General features: G+C 41.7%; 1 protein-coding gene across 1 annotated transcript; it reads left to right on the forward strand.

Moving 5' to 3' along the window:
* Window positions 1–228: 228 nt before the first annotated feature.
* Window positions 229–9,094, forward strand: LOC127674586 (nuclear RNA export factor 2-like). Its single transcript, XM_052170299.1, has 21 exons — window positions 229–253; window positions 390–492; window positions 794–947; window positions 1,302–1,385; window positions 1,498–1,602; window positions 1,720–1,800; window positions 1,931–2,000; window positions 2,156–2,244; window positions 2,365–2,472; window positions 2,650–2,759; window positions 4,639–4,675; window positions 5,045–5,104; window positions 5,187–5,242; window positions 5,391–5,498; window positions 5,600–5,658; window positions 5,771–5,886; window positions 5,977–6,019; window positions 6,572–6,644; window positions 7,125–7,304; window positions 8,895–8,955; window positions 9,059–9,094. Exons 1-21 carry the CDS (start codon window positions 229–231, stop codon window positions 9,092–9,094), a joined length of 1,758 nt encoding a protein of 585 aa, XP_052026259.1.
* Window positions 9,095–12,602: the final 3,508 nt, after the last annotated feature.

Raw genomic sequence — 12,602 nt, forward strand, 5'->3', positions numbered from 1 at the left:
ATGTGAATTATCACTGTAAGATAATGCTCAATTGTCATCTTCTTCTGCCTACCATAGTGTCTGTTTTGCCTAAAAGTAGAATAAATCACAGTCTTTAATGGTCTCAACTCAACACACTGCAGCTTTAGCATTCCAGACATTGAGAGTATAGGGGCCCTTCCCAGATAAAAATAACTCCTAAAAGAAAAAAAAAATGATAATTAGCTCTATTTCCTGTATTTTTACTTAATGCAGAGCCTGACATTGGAAGAAGGTGGGTGAATTGTAGAAAGTAGTGTAGCTTTTTTAATCAAAGGGAAAACATACTCATCTTGTTGATGATAATAAATTGTTCCTATAATGCTAAACATCACTATATATCTTCAAACCTGTATTGTTCCTAATTTCAGAATACAAAATGAATCATAGCCGTGGTTTTCAAGGAAGAAAGAGAGGTGTGAATTATATCTGGAATAAATTTGACAGGAGGAACAATCATCTTGATCATTCTGGGTATGTGCTTCCATATTCAAAATTTCAAGAGAAACAATAAAAAACACAATAGTAATCAGGGAGTCCATGAGCACTCCAAAGTAACATAGTAATTGTCCAAGTAGCTCAACTGACAGGTAGCATCCCTGGGACTGCGCACCTCTTTCACTCTCTGTGGTCTTCATTCACTGGAAAAATGAAGAGTAATAGAGATTGAATACTAGTTAAGCCACTCTAATTTTAACCGTGGTGTTACTATAGGGACAATTCATAAATTAATTTCTTAGCATTTATAGCCACTTTGCTTCTCTCTCTTTCCTAGTGCTCCTTATGCCATGGGACTGAAAAGGAGGAGAGAAAGATACAGTTATGAGGACCAATATTTTCTAACTGTGTGGGATGACAGAAAACCCGAGCAGGATGAAACGGATCTGGATGCTGAAGATGGAATTGAGGAAAAATGGTACAAGGTCACAGTGAGTATCCTAATAAGGTTTGCATTAGTTAGACTATTATGGGTCCTAAAAGAAGGAAGATTATATTGATCACAATAAATCAGTTACCTGAAGAAATGGCATTGCATGGAGAAAGGATATCTGATATGCCTCCCCTGTGAAAGTATTGTTCGGCCCCCAGGTTGAGAACTCCTGGTCTAGAAGATCTGTATTTAGCACAAAAACAAGAACCATGTCAACAGTCCCTTGAGAAGTTCTTTAAAGCTAGGTAGAACACTAGGTAAAGAGTTCAAGAAAGATTGCTTGGCAGTTAAGTATGTTTGCCATCCTGATTCCATGGTGTCTCTCTCTCCTATTCTTTATTTGTAAATGTAGATTCCAAGTGGAAGAAAATATGAGAAGACGTGGCTAATGAATTCAATCCAGAACCTCTGTAGTGTGCCCTTCATCCCTGTTGATGTAAGAAGGCTGGAGAAGCCCAGGAGACACAAGGGAACAGAGGAGGGAGGCCTGGCTCAGCAAGAACGGGCTGCTGGCTTCTGACATGTTTTTTCTCTTTCATTGCCTGTAGTTCCACTATGACAAGAACCGGGCCCGGTTTTTTGTTCAGAATGCTAAAACTGCCTCTGCATTGAAAGATATCAGCTACAGGATTTGTGATGAAGCAAGCAGAAAAGTGTGTACTAACAGCATTCTTTATACCTTGTCCTGGAATGGGTGGCAACTTGCTAAGGGTTGAGCATCACCTTTGGAATTGGAGATCATAGTATTTATCCTCCTCTCTTTCTCACAGATATCTATCTTTGTCAGTCCTTCCGTTGTACCCTATTCTGTCCAAAACAAGTTTACATCAGAACAAATGGAGGATATAAAGGTAATGCAGACTCAAGACATGTTGTGTGTCCACTTCCCAGATCCACCTCTTTTTCCTCTTACTCCCTGACATTCAGAACACTACAAACCCCAGAGCCTTTGAGCCATTCTGTCTACCTCTGTCTCTACAGAAATCTATGATGAACCGGTATGACACCTCCCAGAAAGCTTTGGACCTTGAGAAGTTTCGATTTGACCAGGGTATGGGTGACTAAAGTAATTCTTGGTCATGTGAGGGTACATAGATCTTCCTAAGAGGAAAACAGGGATGGTAACATGGGAAGGGTATCTGTACCAGTGCTGTTTCAAATGGACCCCTGACAGCCTTCTACTTCCTTTTGTTCCACTTTCTAAAGACTTAGTGGACAAGGATATTGACATGATGCTGAATCGAAGAAGCTGCATGGTTGCCACACTACAGATCATTCAAAGCAATATCCCTGAAGTAAGGCCATAGATTTGGCACATTTCTTTAAGTAGAGGGTTAGAAGGGATGGGATGAGAGGGAAAATGCCATCAAGGCACCAGAATAGTAACCATATCTTGAACTCTTCCTCCCTGAAAGCTGTTAGCCTTGAACTTGAAAAACAACAAATTGTACCAGCTGGATGGGCTGTCTGACATGACTGAGAAGGCCCCTCACGTTAAGATTCTGAACCTCTCCCGAAATAAGGTGAGAAAGGAGAAGGGAGCACTATGAGTTGGGCTGATCATGGGTAGTGGTACACACCAGGGTGATGGTAAGACACAGGCAGACAGCCTGAGAGAAGGTGGAGGCTGCAGATACTGGGCCCCACCCAAGATTTCTTTCCTTGAGACAGCTTTAGCAATTCTTTCCTGTCTTTATCAGCTGAAGTCCATCACGGAGTTGGAGAAGGTGAAAGAACTGAAGCTGGAAGAGCTGTGGCTGGAAGGGAACCCCTTCTGCAACTGCTTCTCGGATCATTCTGAGTATATAAAGTACACAATGGCTGCCAAGTCCTTTTCCCCTTCATTGCTAGTGTCTTAGTTTTCTTTCTCATTGCTGTGATAAAATAAACTGCCAAAAGCTACTTAAGAGACAAACAGCTTATTTGGCCCATAGGTTCAGGTTACGGTTCATCATTGCTTTGAAGTCAAGGTGGTAGGAACTTGAAGCAACTGGTCATATCACATCCACAGTCAAGAGCAGAAAGCAGTGGATTAATGGATGCATACTGGTGCTCTGCTCACAATTTCATTCACCCAGTCCAAAGCCTAGCAAATGAAATGATGCCACCTATGATCTTGGTGGGTCATAAACCTAATTAAGAAATGCCCCCAAAGGCATGCCATAGGCCAATCTAGTCTAGACAGTTTTTCACAGAGACTCCCTACTCAGATGATTTTACTTTAGGTCAATTCCAAAATCAAAACTAACCATCACAGGCACAATTATCCACTGATAGCTTGAGCTACTCTTGTTATGTACTTTTGCAAGAGTATGTACCTCTGATCCTCTGGAAGGAAAACAGGCCCTGCCTTCTCTATGTGCTCAGCTATTCTCTCAAACATACTTTCCTTCTTACCCTGCCCCTATCCCTTTCACCCAGTCTGGGCTGTTTTTCACTTGTCAGAACATCTGAATTCTTCCAGAACCCTCCAATGCCTCATACTAATGGTATTATCCTTCCTCTCCTGTCCTGAGAGGAGCCTTCTGTTCTTTTTCCTGAACTATCACCTAGTTTAACCCAGGATGCCCTGAAGGCTGACCTGCTCTAAGCTGAGGGCTGAGGCCCTGGGTGGTGCAGACATGGCCATCACTACCTCTGGCCTTTTGTTGGGAGCTCTGCCCTCCTTGAATGGAGATGTGAACTCCCTAGATTGAGAATCCAGAAATAGGCTGCCACCAGGGAGCAGAGAGCAGAAGAGGTTGGAAAGGTGGAAAGACAGGCCCCCAGAGGTCTCTCTCTCTCTCTCTCTCTCTCTCTCTCTCTCTCTCTCTCTCTCTCTCTCTCTTCCTTCCTTCCTTCCTTACCTACCTATCTACCTACCTACTTATCTTTTTCATTATCCTACCTACCATACAGCCTAAGAAAAGCTAGTTGACTCCTAGGATAAGACTCCCATTCAGGCAGGCACAGGTGCACAGGGATCTTCGGGACAGAGTGAAATGAACATAAGGAATGGCCACAAGCTCTCTATCCTGTTTTGAGCTTGGGCACTCACCTATCTTCTCCTGGGGAATGCCCCTAAGAAGGCTCATTATTCCAGACTGAGGGGGAAGCATAGGAAAAACATGAGCCTGCATTTAGTTGGCCCAGTACTGTAAAGTCCTTGATTTGCATCCCAGGACCATCTTGAGGCTGGTGGGAATAATGGTTGGTGCAGAGGAGCCCTTTACTCCTCTATTAACCATAACCCCTGACCTCTAGCACCAGGACAGACAGATCATCTCCCATTCTCTTAGTATGGTTTCCTCTTCTATTTTGCCTCTACCTTCTTAAGTCTCTTTCATATCTCCCTCACCTTACTTTAACTCTACCTCACCTTCCTGTTTCTTGAGTCCTCAGCCTGACTTCCCTCACTCCCTGTCCCAGCATCCTGTAAAACACTGAATACCTAACAGGGTGGCAGAACCCTGGGTTTTCTACCCAGTGCCTTACTCCCTAGAATACAGGCAAGAGAGGGAAGAAGCCATGGATCATAGGTTCACAATGTAGCTTCTTCTGTCCCTGTAGAAGTGGTCACTGCAGTGTGGGTGGGATGTACTCAGGGGGAAGAAGAGGGAGGAGAGCAATCAACAGCCCCCAAAGGAATAAAAGCTAGCCAAACTTGAACTGCAAATCACATCTTTTTGCCTTTTTTTTTTTTTTGACAGTGCTATACGGGACCTATTTCCCAAGTTGTTGCGTCTGGTAAGTTTCTGTTTTCAAGTGTCTTCACTCTCAAAAGACCCTAAACCTGTCTTAAAACCAGTTTTCATGTACATTACATGTTTGCATCAGACCATTACCCATTTTAGATTCTGTGGATTCCTGAAAAACACATCAATATTCTCCCTACAAAAAAAATATCCACACACAACACACACACACACACACACACACACACACATACTCCCACAATCCCATCAAACAGCCCCACTATTTCACCCCTGGAATTTCCAGGGGCAATTAAAACCCTGCTTCTGACCCTTTATTTTTTCCTTGGGTCTCTGGATCCCCTTAGTCAGTCAGTGCCATTTATTTACCTATGCACTGATAACCTCCTCTTCCTTTACTCAGGATGGCAAGGAACTAATAGTACCAACAGGAATGGACATCGAAGCCTCCCAACCATGCAAGGTGAGAGAGAACCAAGAAGGGCGTGTGGTATTCCCAAAGACACTTTGTTAGATACATAGTCTGAAATGACTTTCTGTTTCAGGAAACCTGTAACGAATCTGAAGTCATAAAAAATCTAGTTCTGCAATTTCTGAAAGAGTAAGTACCCCTAGAACTACAAGAAATGTAGGGGAAGCTGAGCCAAGGTGAACTACCTTATCGCATTTTGCCCATAGCTGATTTCAGGTCTCTTAGAGTTCAAACTACAGAGATAACTTCTATATTTTCTGCTTCTTACCCCACCTAGATACTACTTGCTTTATGACAATGGAGATCGACTTCGTCTTCTCGATGCTTACCATGACCAGGCCTGTTTCTCCCTGTCGGTTCCTTTCAATGTCAGTGACCCAGACCTGTGAGTATCACAGCTCAAGCTCTGTTCTGGAGCAGTGTGCCTCCCCTTAGAAAGTGCCTGTATTGGATAGAACATGGTGTTCTCTTCCTCTTTACTCCAAGGAACAACTTGGAAGAGTATTTTAAATATAACAGAGATATAAAGAAGCAACAAGATTCATGTAAGTTTGAGGGAGAGGACTGGGCAGGATAAGGGCATGAAGGGGCCAGTTATTGGTGTCAATGGCTAGGTTGTACCATGCTTGTGATCTTTGCTTCTTCATGCCTCTGTAGACATGCGCATGCAGTTGCTGAAGCACACAAAACATGACATCGTGAACTCTCTTAGCTTGTTACCCAAAACTCAGCATGATCTTTGCTCTTTCTGGGTGGACTTGTGTTTCCACACGGTGAGTGCCTAGTTCTTCTGTAGGTCATACCCAGAAATCTGAAAGCATGTAGGATCCTGATCTTATGGTGCTTACCATCTTCCTTTTCAGGAAATGATGCTCTGTTTTTCTGTGAATGGACTGTTCAAGGAAGGTGAGTATCTGTAGATTTCCCTTTCTAGATACCCTTGTGCTTCCTCCACTAGATGGGCACCTCTAAGCAGTTGTCCAGTTTCTCTCATTCTGTCCCTTTCCTTCCTGTCCTCTTCCATGTTCTACTGCCCCCAAACCATCCTAATCTGACTTTGTCCATGGCTTTTTACTGAATTGCTCACAGGTAAGGGACCCAGACTACAGGGTTTGTTGCTTCTCATCCCTGCTCCATATTCTGTAGCTTTAGGCCAGTTTCATGACATCTTCAGTTCTCTAATTTGTAAAATGTGACTAATTCAACTTATCTATGTGACAAATGTGAAAAAGACCAATCGAACACTAGAAGTGATTTATCTCAGGCTTCAAAATGTTGTAAGGAACACATCAAATAGGAATGAATTGCCCTCCCCATTCATGCCATACCCTCCCAACTCCCTGCCAATAACTGACTGGTTCTGACCCCTTGAGCATAAAACCCTGAACTGAGAATACTATTTGAGTATGTAAATGAGGAGCTATTCTAAGAAAACACTATTGTTTCTTGTCCTTGAAGTGGAAGGAAAATGTCAAGGCTGCATCCGTGCCTTCACAAGGATCTTCATTGCTATCCCTTGCAGCGATTCAAGGTCTGTGTTGTGTTGCTTCTGGAAATTCCTACACAAGCCCAAAGCCAGCAGTGTGACAATATGATAATCTAATTCTAGGGTATTTTCAATATTCTAGAAGACCAACTGATAGATCCAACAGTTAAGCTTTGTTTTTGAGAGTGTGGATTTTGGGATCAAGATACTAGGTTCTTTCTTGATAGGATATTTACATGTTGTGTCATTGGCCAAGACATGGAACTTATCTCTGATTCAGGGTCTTCCTTTTCTGTGCAGGGTAAATACATTGGAGGTAAAATTCAAAACTCTCATTAAGTTGGTCTTTAAAAGGTTGAACTTTGTATGGGATGGGTAGATAGAGCCAAACAAGGATATTGGGAGCCAGGCACAGATGAAATGTGGAAACAAAATGGTTAGTGATTGGCAGTTAGTGTAGGATTGCCATTGATAATGCAGTCTTATCCATTTCTTTACTTGTCTTAGTATCCATTTTTCCTTCAGAATTTGCATCATGAATGATGAGCTGATTGTGAGGAATGCCAGTCCCAAAGAGATACAAAAGGCCTTTGCCTCGTCACCTGCACCTGACACTTCATCCAAGCCTTTACTCTCTGAAGAACAACAGGAAATGGTGAAGTCTTTCTCTGAGCAATCTGGAATGAAACTTGACTGGTCTCAGAAGTGAGTATGGGATTTGCACAGAAATGGTTGGGGTGAGAGGTCAAGCAAATAATGGTACTTTGCAGTCAATTTGAAAAATAATTATGATATTTTACTTCCCCTCTCCAAAGTGAATTTAGGAATGTATGTTCTAATCTATACTGATATTTTAAAAGGATTTTGAAACACCACAACATCCATGTAGCGTATCTTGTATGTGGAAAATCATAAGGAATACACTAAGAAATGACTAGAAGTAAAACACAAATTCAAAATGTTTTCAGGATATAAGATTATTAATGCAATAATTATTTGCATTTCTGTGTATTAATATTAAATATACCAAAACTACATTATGAAAACAGTTTCATTTATAGAAGTATAAAGAGGAACCAAGTACTAAAAAACTGTAAGGAGGAGCAGGGAAGTAGAACAGATGAACAAAGTCTTTCTACCAATATCTACTCAGATCAACATGCTGAACAGTATTCCTGCACCATCCATTTGGAATTGCTTTTTGTGCAGAGTGAATAAAGAAGAATATAGTTTCATTCTCCTGTGTATATCCAACTTTTCTGTATTTTAGCCATTTGTTGAAGAAAACTTTCTTTTCTCCACTTGTATTGTTTACCATTGGCAAACATCAGGTGTCTGTAGTTGCATGGAGTTAAATATGATCCTATTATATTCTATTGATCTATTCTAATGATCTTCATGTCTATCTTTGTGCCACTCCCCTAATGCTTTTATTACTGGTTTTCTTTTTGTACTATAACTTAAAGTCAAGTGTGGTAATGTGTTCAGAAATATTCTTATTGCTCAGAATTGCTTTGGCTGTATGGGGGCATTTGTATTTTCATATAAATTTTGGATTGCTTTTCTTGTTTCTATGAAGAATTGAGTTAAATTTTATTGGAATTGTATTGAATTGATAGATAGTTTTGTAGACTACAGATTTCACAATACTCTTTTCTCTGATTCCTAAGTATGGGTCTTTTCATCTTCTAGTTTCTTCCACTATTTTTCTACAGTGATCATAAGTTTTAATTTTACATGTATTTCAATTCCTTGGTTAGGTACATTCAAAGTAATTTTTGAGTCTGTTGCTAATGGAATTATTCCCATAATTTCTTTCTCAGTCTGTTTGTCATTGATATTCTGGGAGGCTGAGAATTTTCTAAGAGTGCTGGTTTGGTATCTTCTTTGCTGAAAGTATTTGTTGATTCTAAGAATTTTCATGGTTGAATCATTAGTGTGTTCCCTTAAGTATAGAATCATATCATCTACCAATAAGGAGACACTTTTCCCTTTTCCTTCCCTAATTGCATCCCTTTACCACTTTCTCTTACAACTCTTGGCTTCAAGAACTGTGTTGAAAAGAGATGGAAAGAGTAGGCACCCTTGTCTTATCCCACTGATCTTAGTGCCTTGAGTTTTTCACTATTTAGTATAATGTTGTCTATAAGGTCATTGTTTAAAGCTTTTTCTATGCTGATATATGGCCCCCTAATTCCTACTCTGTTTAGGGCATTTATCGGGAAGCAGTGTGGGATTTGGTCAAAGGTGCTTTCTGTATCTATTCAGCTGATCATGTTATTTCTGACACCCCAGGTGCCTTGAAGATAATGAGTGGGACTACGGAAAAGCAGGCGAGGCCTTCCTTGCCCTCCAGGTGAGCTCTGAGAATCTAGTGGGTAAATGGATGCTTCTATGCTTTCAGCATAGATTGGGATCAAATCCAGGCCGCTTCTGACATTTGATCTCTTTTCCTGCAGAATGAGGGCAAAATCCCAAAGGAATTCTTCAAATAAAAGGATACTAAGGATATCCTGTGGATATAATATTCCTCCTCATCCACATTATTTCCCTTTCTAAGGCCTTTCCCATGCCTGGGAATAGAGGCCTGGCTGGCCAAAAGGCAAAAGTTAACATGTAGAACAAGTAACACAACCCCCCCCCCCACCACAAGGGCAGTTTTTGTTTCCCTTTGATGTTGTTTGTTATTTCCTAATAAAGAATTTCATTACTTTGCTCATTATGTCCTGAAGTGTTTTTCTCCTGCCTAAGCCAAGAGCCAGAGAGGTGCCAGGACCAACAGGGCCTTTGTTTCTAAACTTCTACCACTTTAACCTCTGGCTGGCCCCAAACAGATTGGTAAGGACTGCTTCAGTGGATTACACTGTGAATGAATCTGCATGCAAAGGGTACATGCTATTTGCAGTGATTAGCTCTCCCTATTCTTCCTTCTGACTTTGTGCCCCACACTCTGGAAAGAGCTGTACAAAGAGTGGTATAAAAAAATTAGACCATGCTGGAGATCAGGAGAGTCAGCCTGTCTGTGGAAACATTGTTCTCAGGAAAGATGGAGGGTGCTCCATCATTACAGTTTTGAAGGAGGGCCTTCAGACACTGGCAGTCACTACCAAACAACAGAGCACACACTCTTACTTATTGGACGGTTCTATGGGACCTTTCACAGAGAGGCAATTAGAAATTTCCAATTCTAGGCAACTGTTTTTTTAATTTATTTCTAAATTTTTATTACTCTTTTGATTTGTTTACATCTCAAATGATGTCCCACTTCCCTGTTAACCCCTCTACCAACACCCCACCCCCATCTCATGGAATCCCACTTCCCGGTTACCCCTCTGCCACTTCCCCATCCAACATCTGCCTTCCTCCCTCCTCTTTGCTTGTATAAGAGTGCTCCCCCTCCCACCCACACTCTTCCCCTCCCTCACCTCCCCCACCATTCCAGCAACCCCCTACTCTGGGACATCAAACATGCCCAGGACCGAGGGCCTCCCTTCTTGCTGCTGTGGGGCAAGGCCATCCTCTGCTACAAATGCTTCTGAAGCCAAAGATCCCTTTAGATACACTCCTTGGTTGGTGGTCTAGACTCTGGGAGAACTGGGTGGTCAGGCCAGCCTATGTTGTTCTTCCAATGGGGTTGCAAGCCCCCTCTCCTCCTCCAGTCCTTCTTACAGCTCTCCCACCAGGTTCCCTGAGTTCATTCTGATGGATGGCGTTAAGTGTCCACTTCTGCATTAGTCAGTTGCTGGCCAGACCTCCCCAGGAATTGTCACACTTGGTTCCTGTCCATAAGAACCTCTTTTTTGTGAACTTTTTTTTCTTTTTTTTTTCTTTTCTAAATTCTTTGTTTACATTCCAAACATTTCCCCCTTTCCCAGTTCCCCCTCCCCATATGTCCCGGCAAGTGTTAAAAATGAGAAATGGACAAAATTTGTTTCCTGTCTCATGGATTTCTTCCTTTTTGTAATGCTTACACTAGATAATAAGTAGGCACACATTTTGAAATTCAACTAATAGTGATACAGAGCTTTCCAGTTACAGGCCCTTAAACTGTGACATGCAGTCCTACAAGTTGACAAGTTACACTTGTACTTCATTATGCTTGGTATAATTGCCTACTATTTAACACTTGAAGTATTTCATGAGCGTTTACAGCGTTATATGATGGAGCCTGGATTTCAATAAAATATTAACTGAGGGGATAGTTTTCATGGCATAAAAGAATAATGCCAGCTTTATTCTTACATGTAAGGACTCAGACACAAGTTTTTGTAAGTCAATTCTCGTCATACCATGTAGGAGACAGGGCCCTAGTGCCCTAATGCATATTTGTCAGTCTCCTTGTAAAAAATAGAGATGATCCCATGTGAGAGTGAGCATTCACATCATTGAGCTTAACTCTGAGTCTCTGGGCTGCTAGATGTCCCTTCTGCACAGGGAACATGGGATTCATGGCATGGCCCAATCACTTCATCTGTCTCTATTATGATTAACCTAGGCAGCTCAGACAGTAATACTACTTCCCATCAATTCCCACAGTTCCAATTGGCCTTCCTCACCCTCTCTCTCAAAGAAATATTTATATACACTCCATTTTCTTTACTTTTTATTTTGAGTATGGGTGTTTTGGCTACATGTGTGACCATGTACAGCATATATGAAATTCTCAGTGAAGCCTGAAGAAAGCATAGGTTCCTGTGGGACTAGAATTACACATGGTTGTGCTCCACTATGTGGGTGCTTGGAATTAAACCCAGGTCCTCTGGAAGATCAACCAGTGTTCTTAACTGCTAATCTCCAGACTTGTACTTTATTTTTAAGCACATCAATCATCATACATATTTCTTAGTGTTATATAAAATATTTTTATCATATACATACATTCATGTGTATATAAGTTTCATATGAATTGAATCATACATAATACAGGTGGCACCCTTTAATACCCATGTCATTTCCATTGTGCCAGTTATTGAAATAGATCTGTATATCTACTACATATGCCATGCATTTTGTTCTGTTATTTTTTTCATATGCAGTACAACCCAACCATAGTTTTCCCTCCCCCCTCCACTCTTCCCAGTCTCTCTCTCTCTGTCTCTACCTCCCTTCTCCCACATCCCCCTCTATTCCGTTTCCCTTCAAAAAGAAAAAGAACAGCAGGCCTCGAAGGAATATCTACAGAATATGACCTAACAAGTCACAATAAGACTGAGCACAAACCCACCTACTGAGACTGGTGAGGCAACCTAGTAAGAGGAAAAGGGTCTCAAGCACAGGGAAAAGAGTCAGAGAGAACCCCTGCTCCCACTGCTAGGAGTCCCAAAAGAATACCCAGCTCTACAACCACAGCATGTATGCAGAGGATCTAGCTCAGAGCCATACAGGGTCCATGTTTGTCACTTCACTCTGAGCCTCTATGAACCCTGCTTAGTTGACTCTGTGGTTTGAGTTCTTATGGCACATCCCCTTTGGCCCCTACAATCCTTCCCTGCAGAACAGGAGGAAAAGGGTTTGCCAAATATTCTTGTCAGCTCATCAGTGGTCATTTTCTCATGCTAGACAATTTTGCCTCAGTTAAGGTTTGTAGCTGGGATAAAACACTGATGGAAAGCAACTTGGGAAGTAGTGGTTTTATTTGGCTTGCACTTTCACATCATGGCCCATTGAAGGAAGTGGTGGCAGGGAACTTGAGGTAGGAACTAAAGCTGAGATAATGGAAGAGCACTGCTCATGGGCTTGCACAGCTTGCTTTTTTATAGCACCCCAACCTGGAGTGGCACCACCCACAGGGAACTGGGCATTCTCACATCATCAATCAGTAAAATATTTCTAATGGCAAGTTTGGTGGAGACATTTCTCCTATTAAGGTTCCCTCTTCCAAAATCCCTCTAGCTTGTTTCAAATTGACATCAAACTAGCCAGCAAACAGTGTTAGTTTCTATAATGATCGTGTCAGTGTGGAGTCATCTGAAAGCAGCAAATGGCAGCCATGGACAGGAAAGT

The sequence above is a fragment of the Apodemus sylvaticus genome, chromosome X (assembly GCF_947179515.1).
Source record: "Apodemus sylvaticus chromosome X, mApoSyl1.1, whole genome shotgun sequence".
Lineage (NCBI taxonomy): Eukaryota > Metazoa > Chordata > Mammalia > Rodentia > Muridae > Apodemus > Apodemus sylvaticus.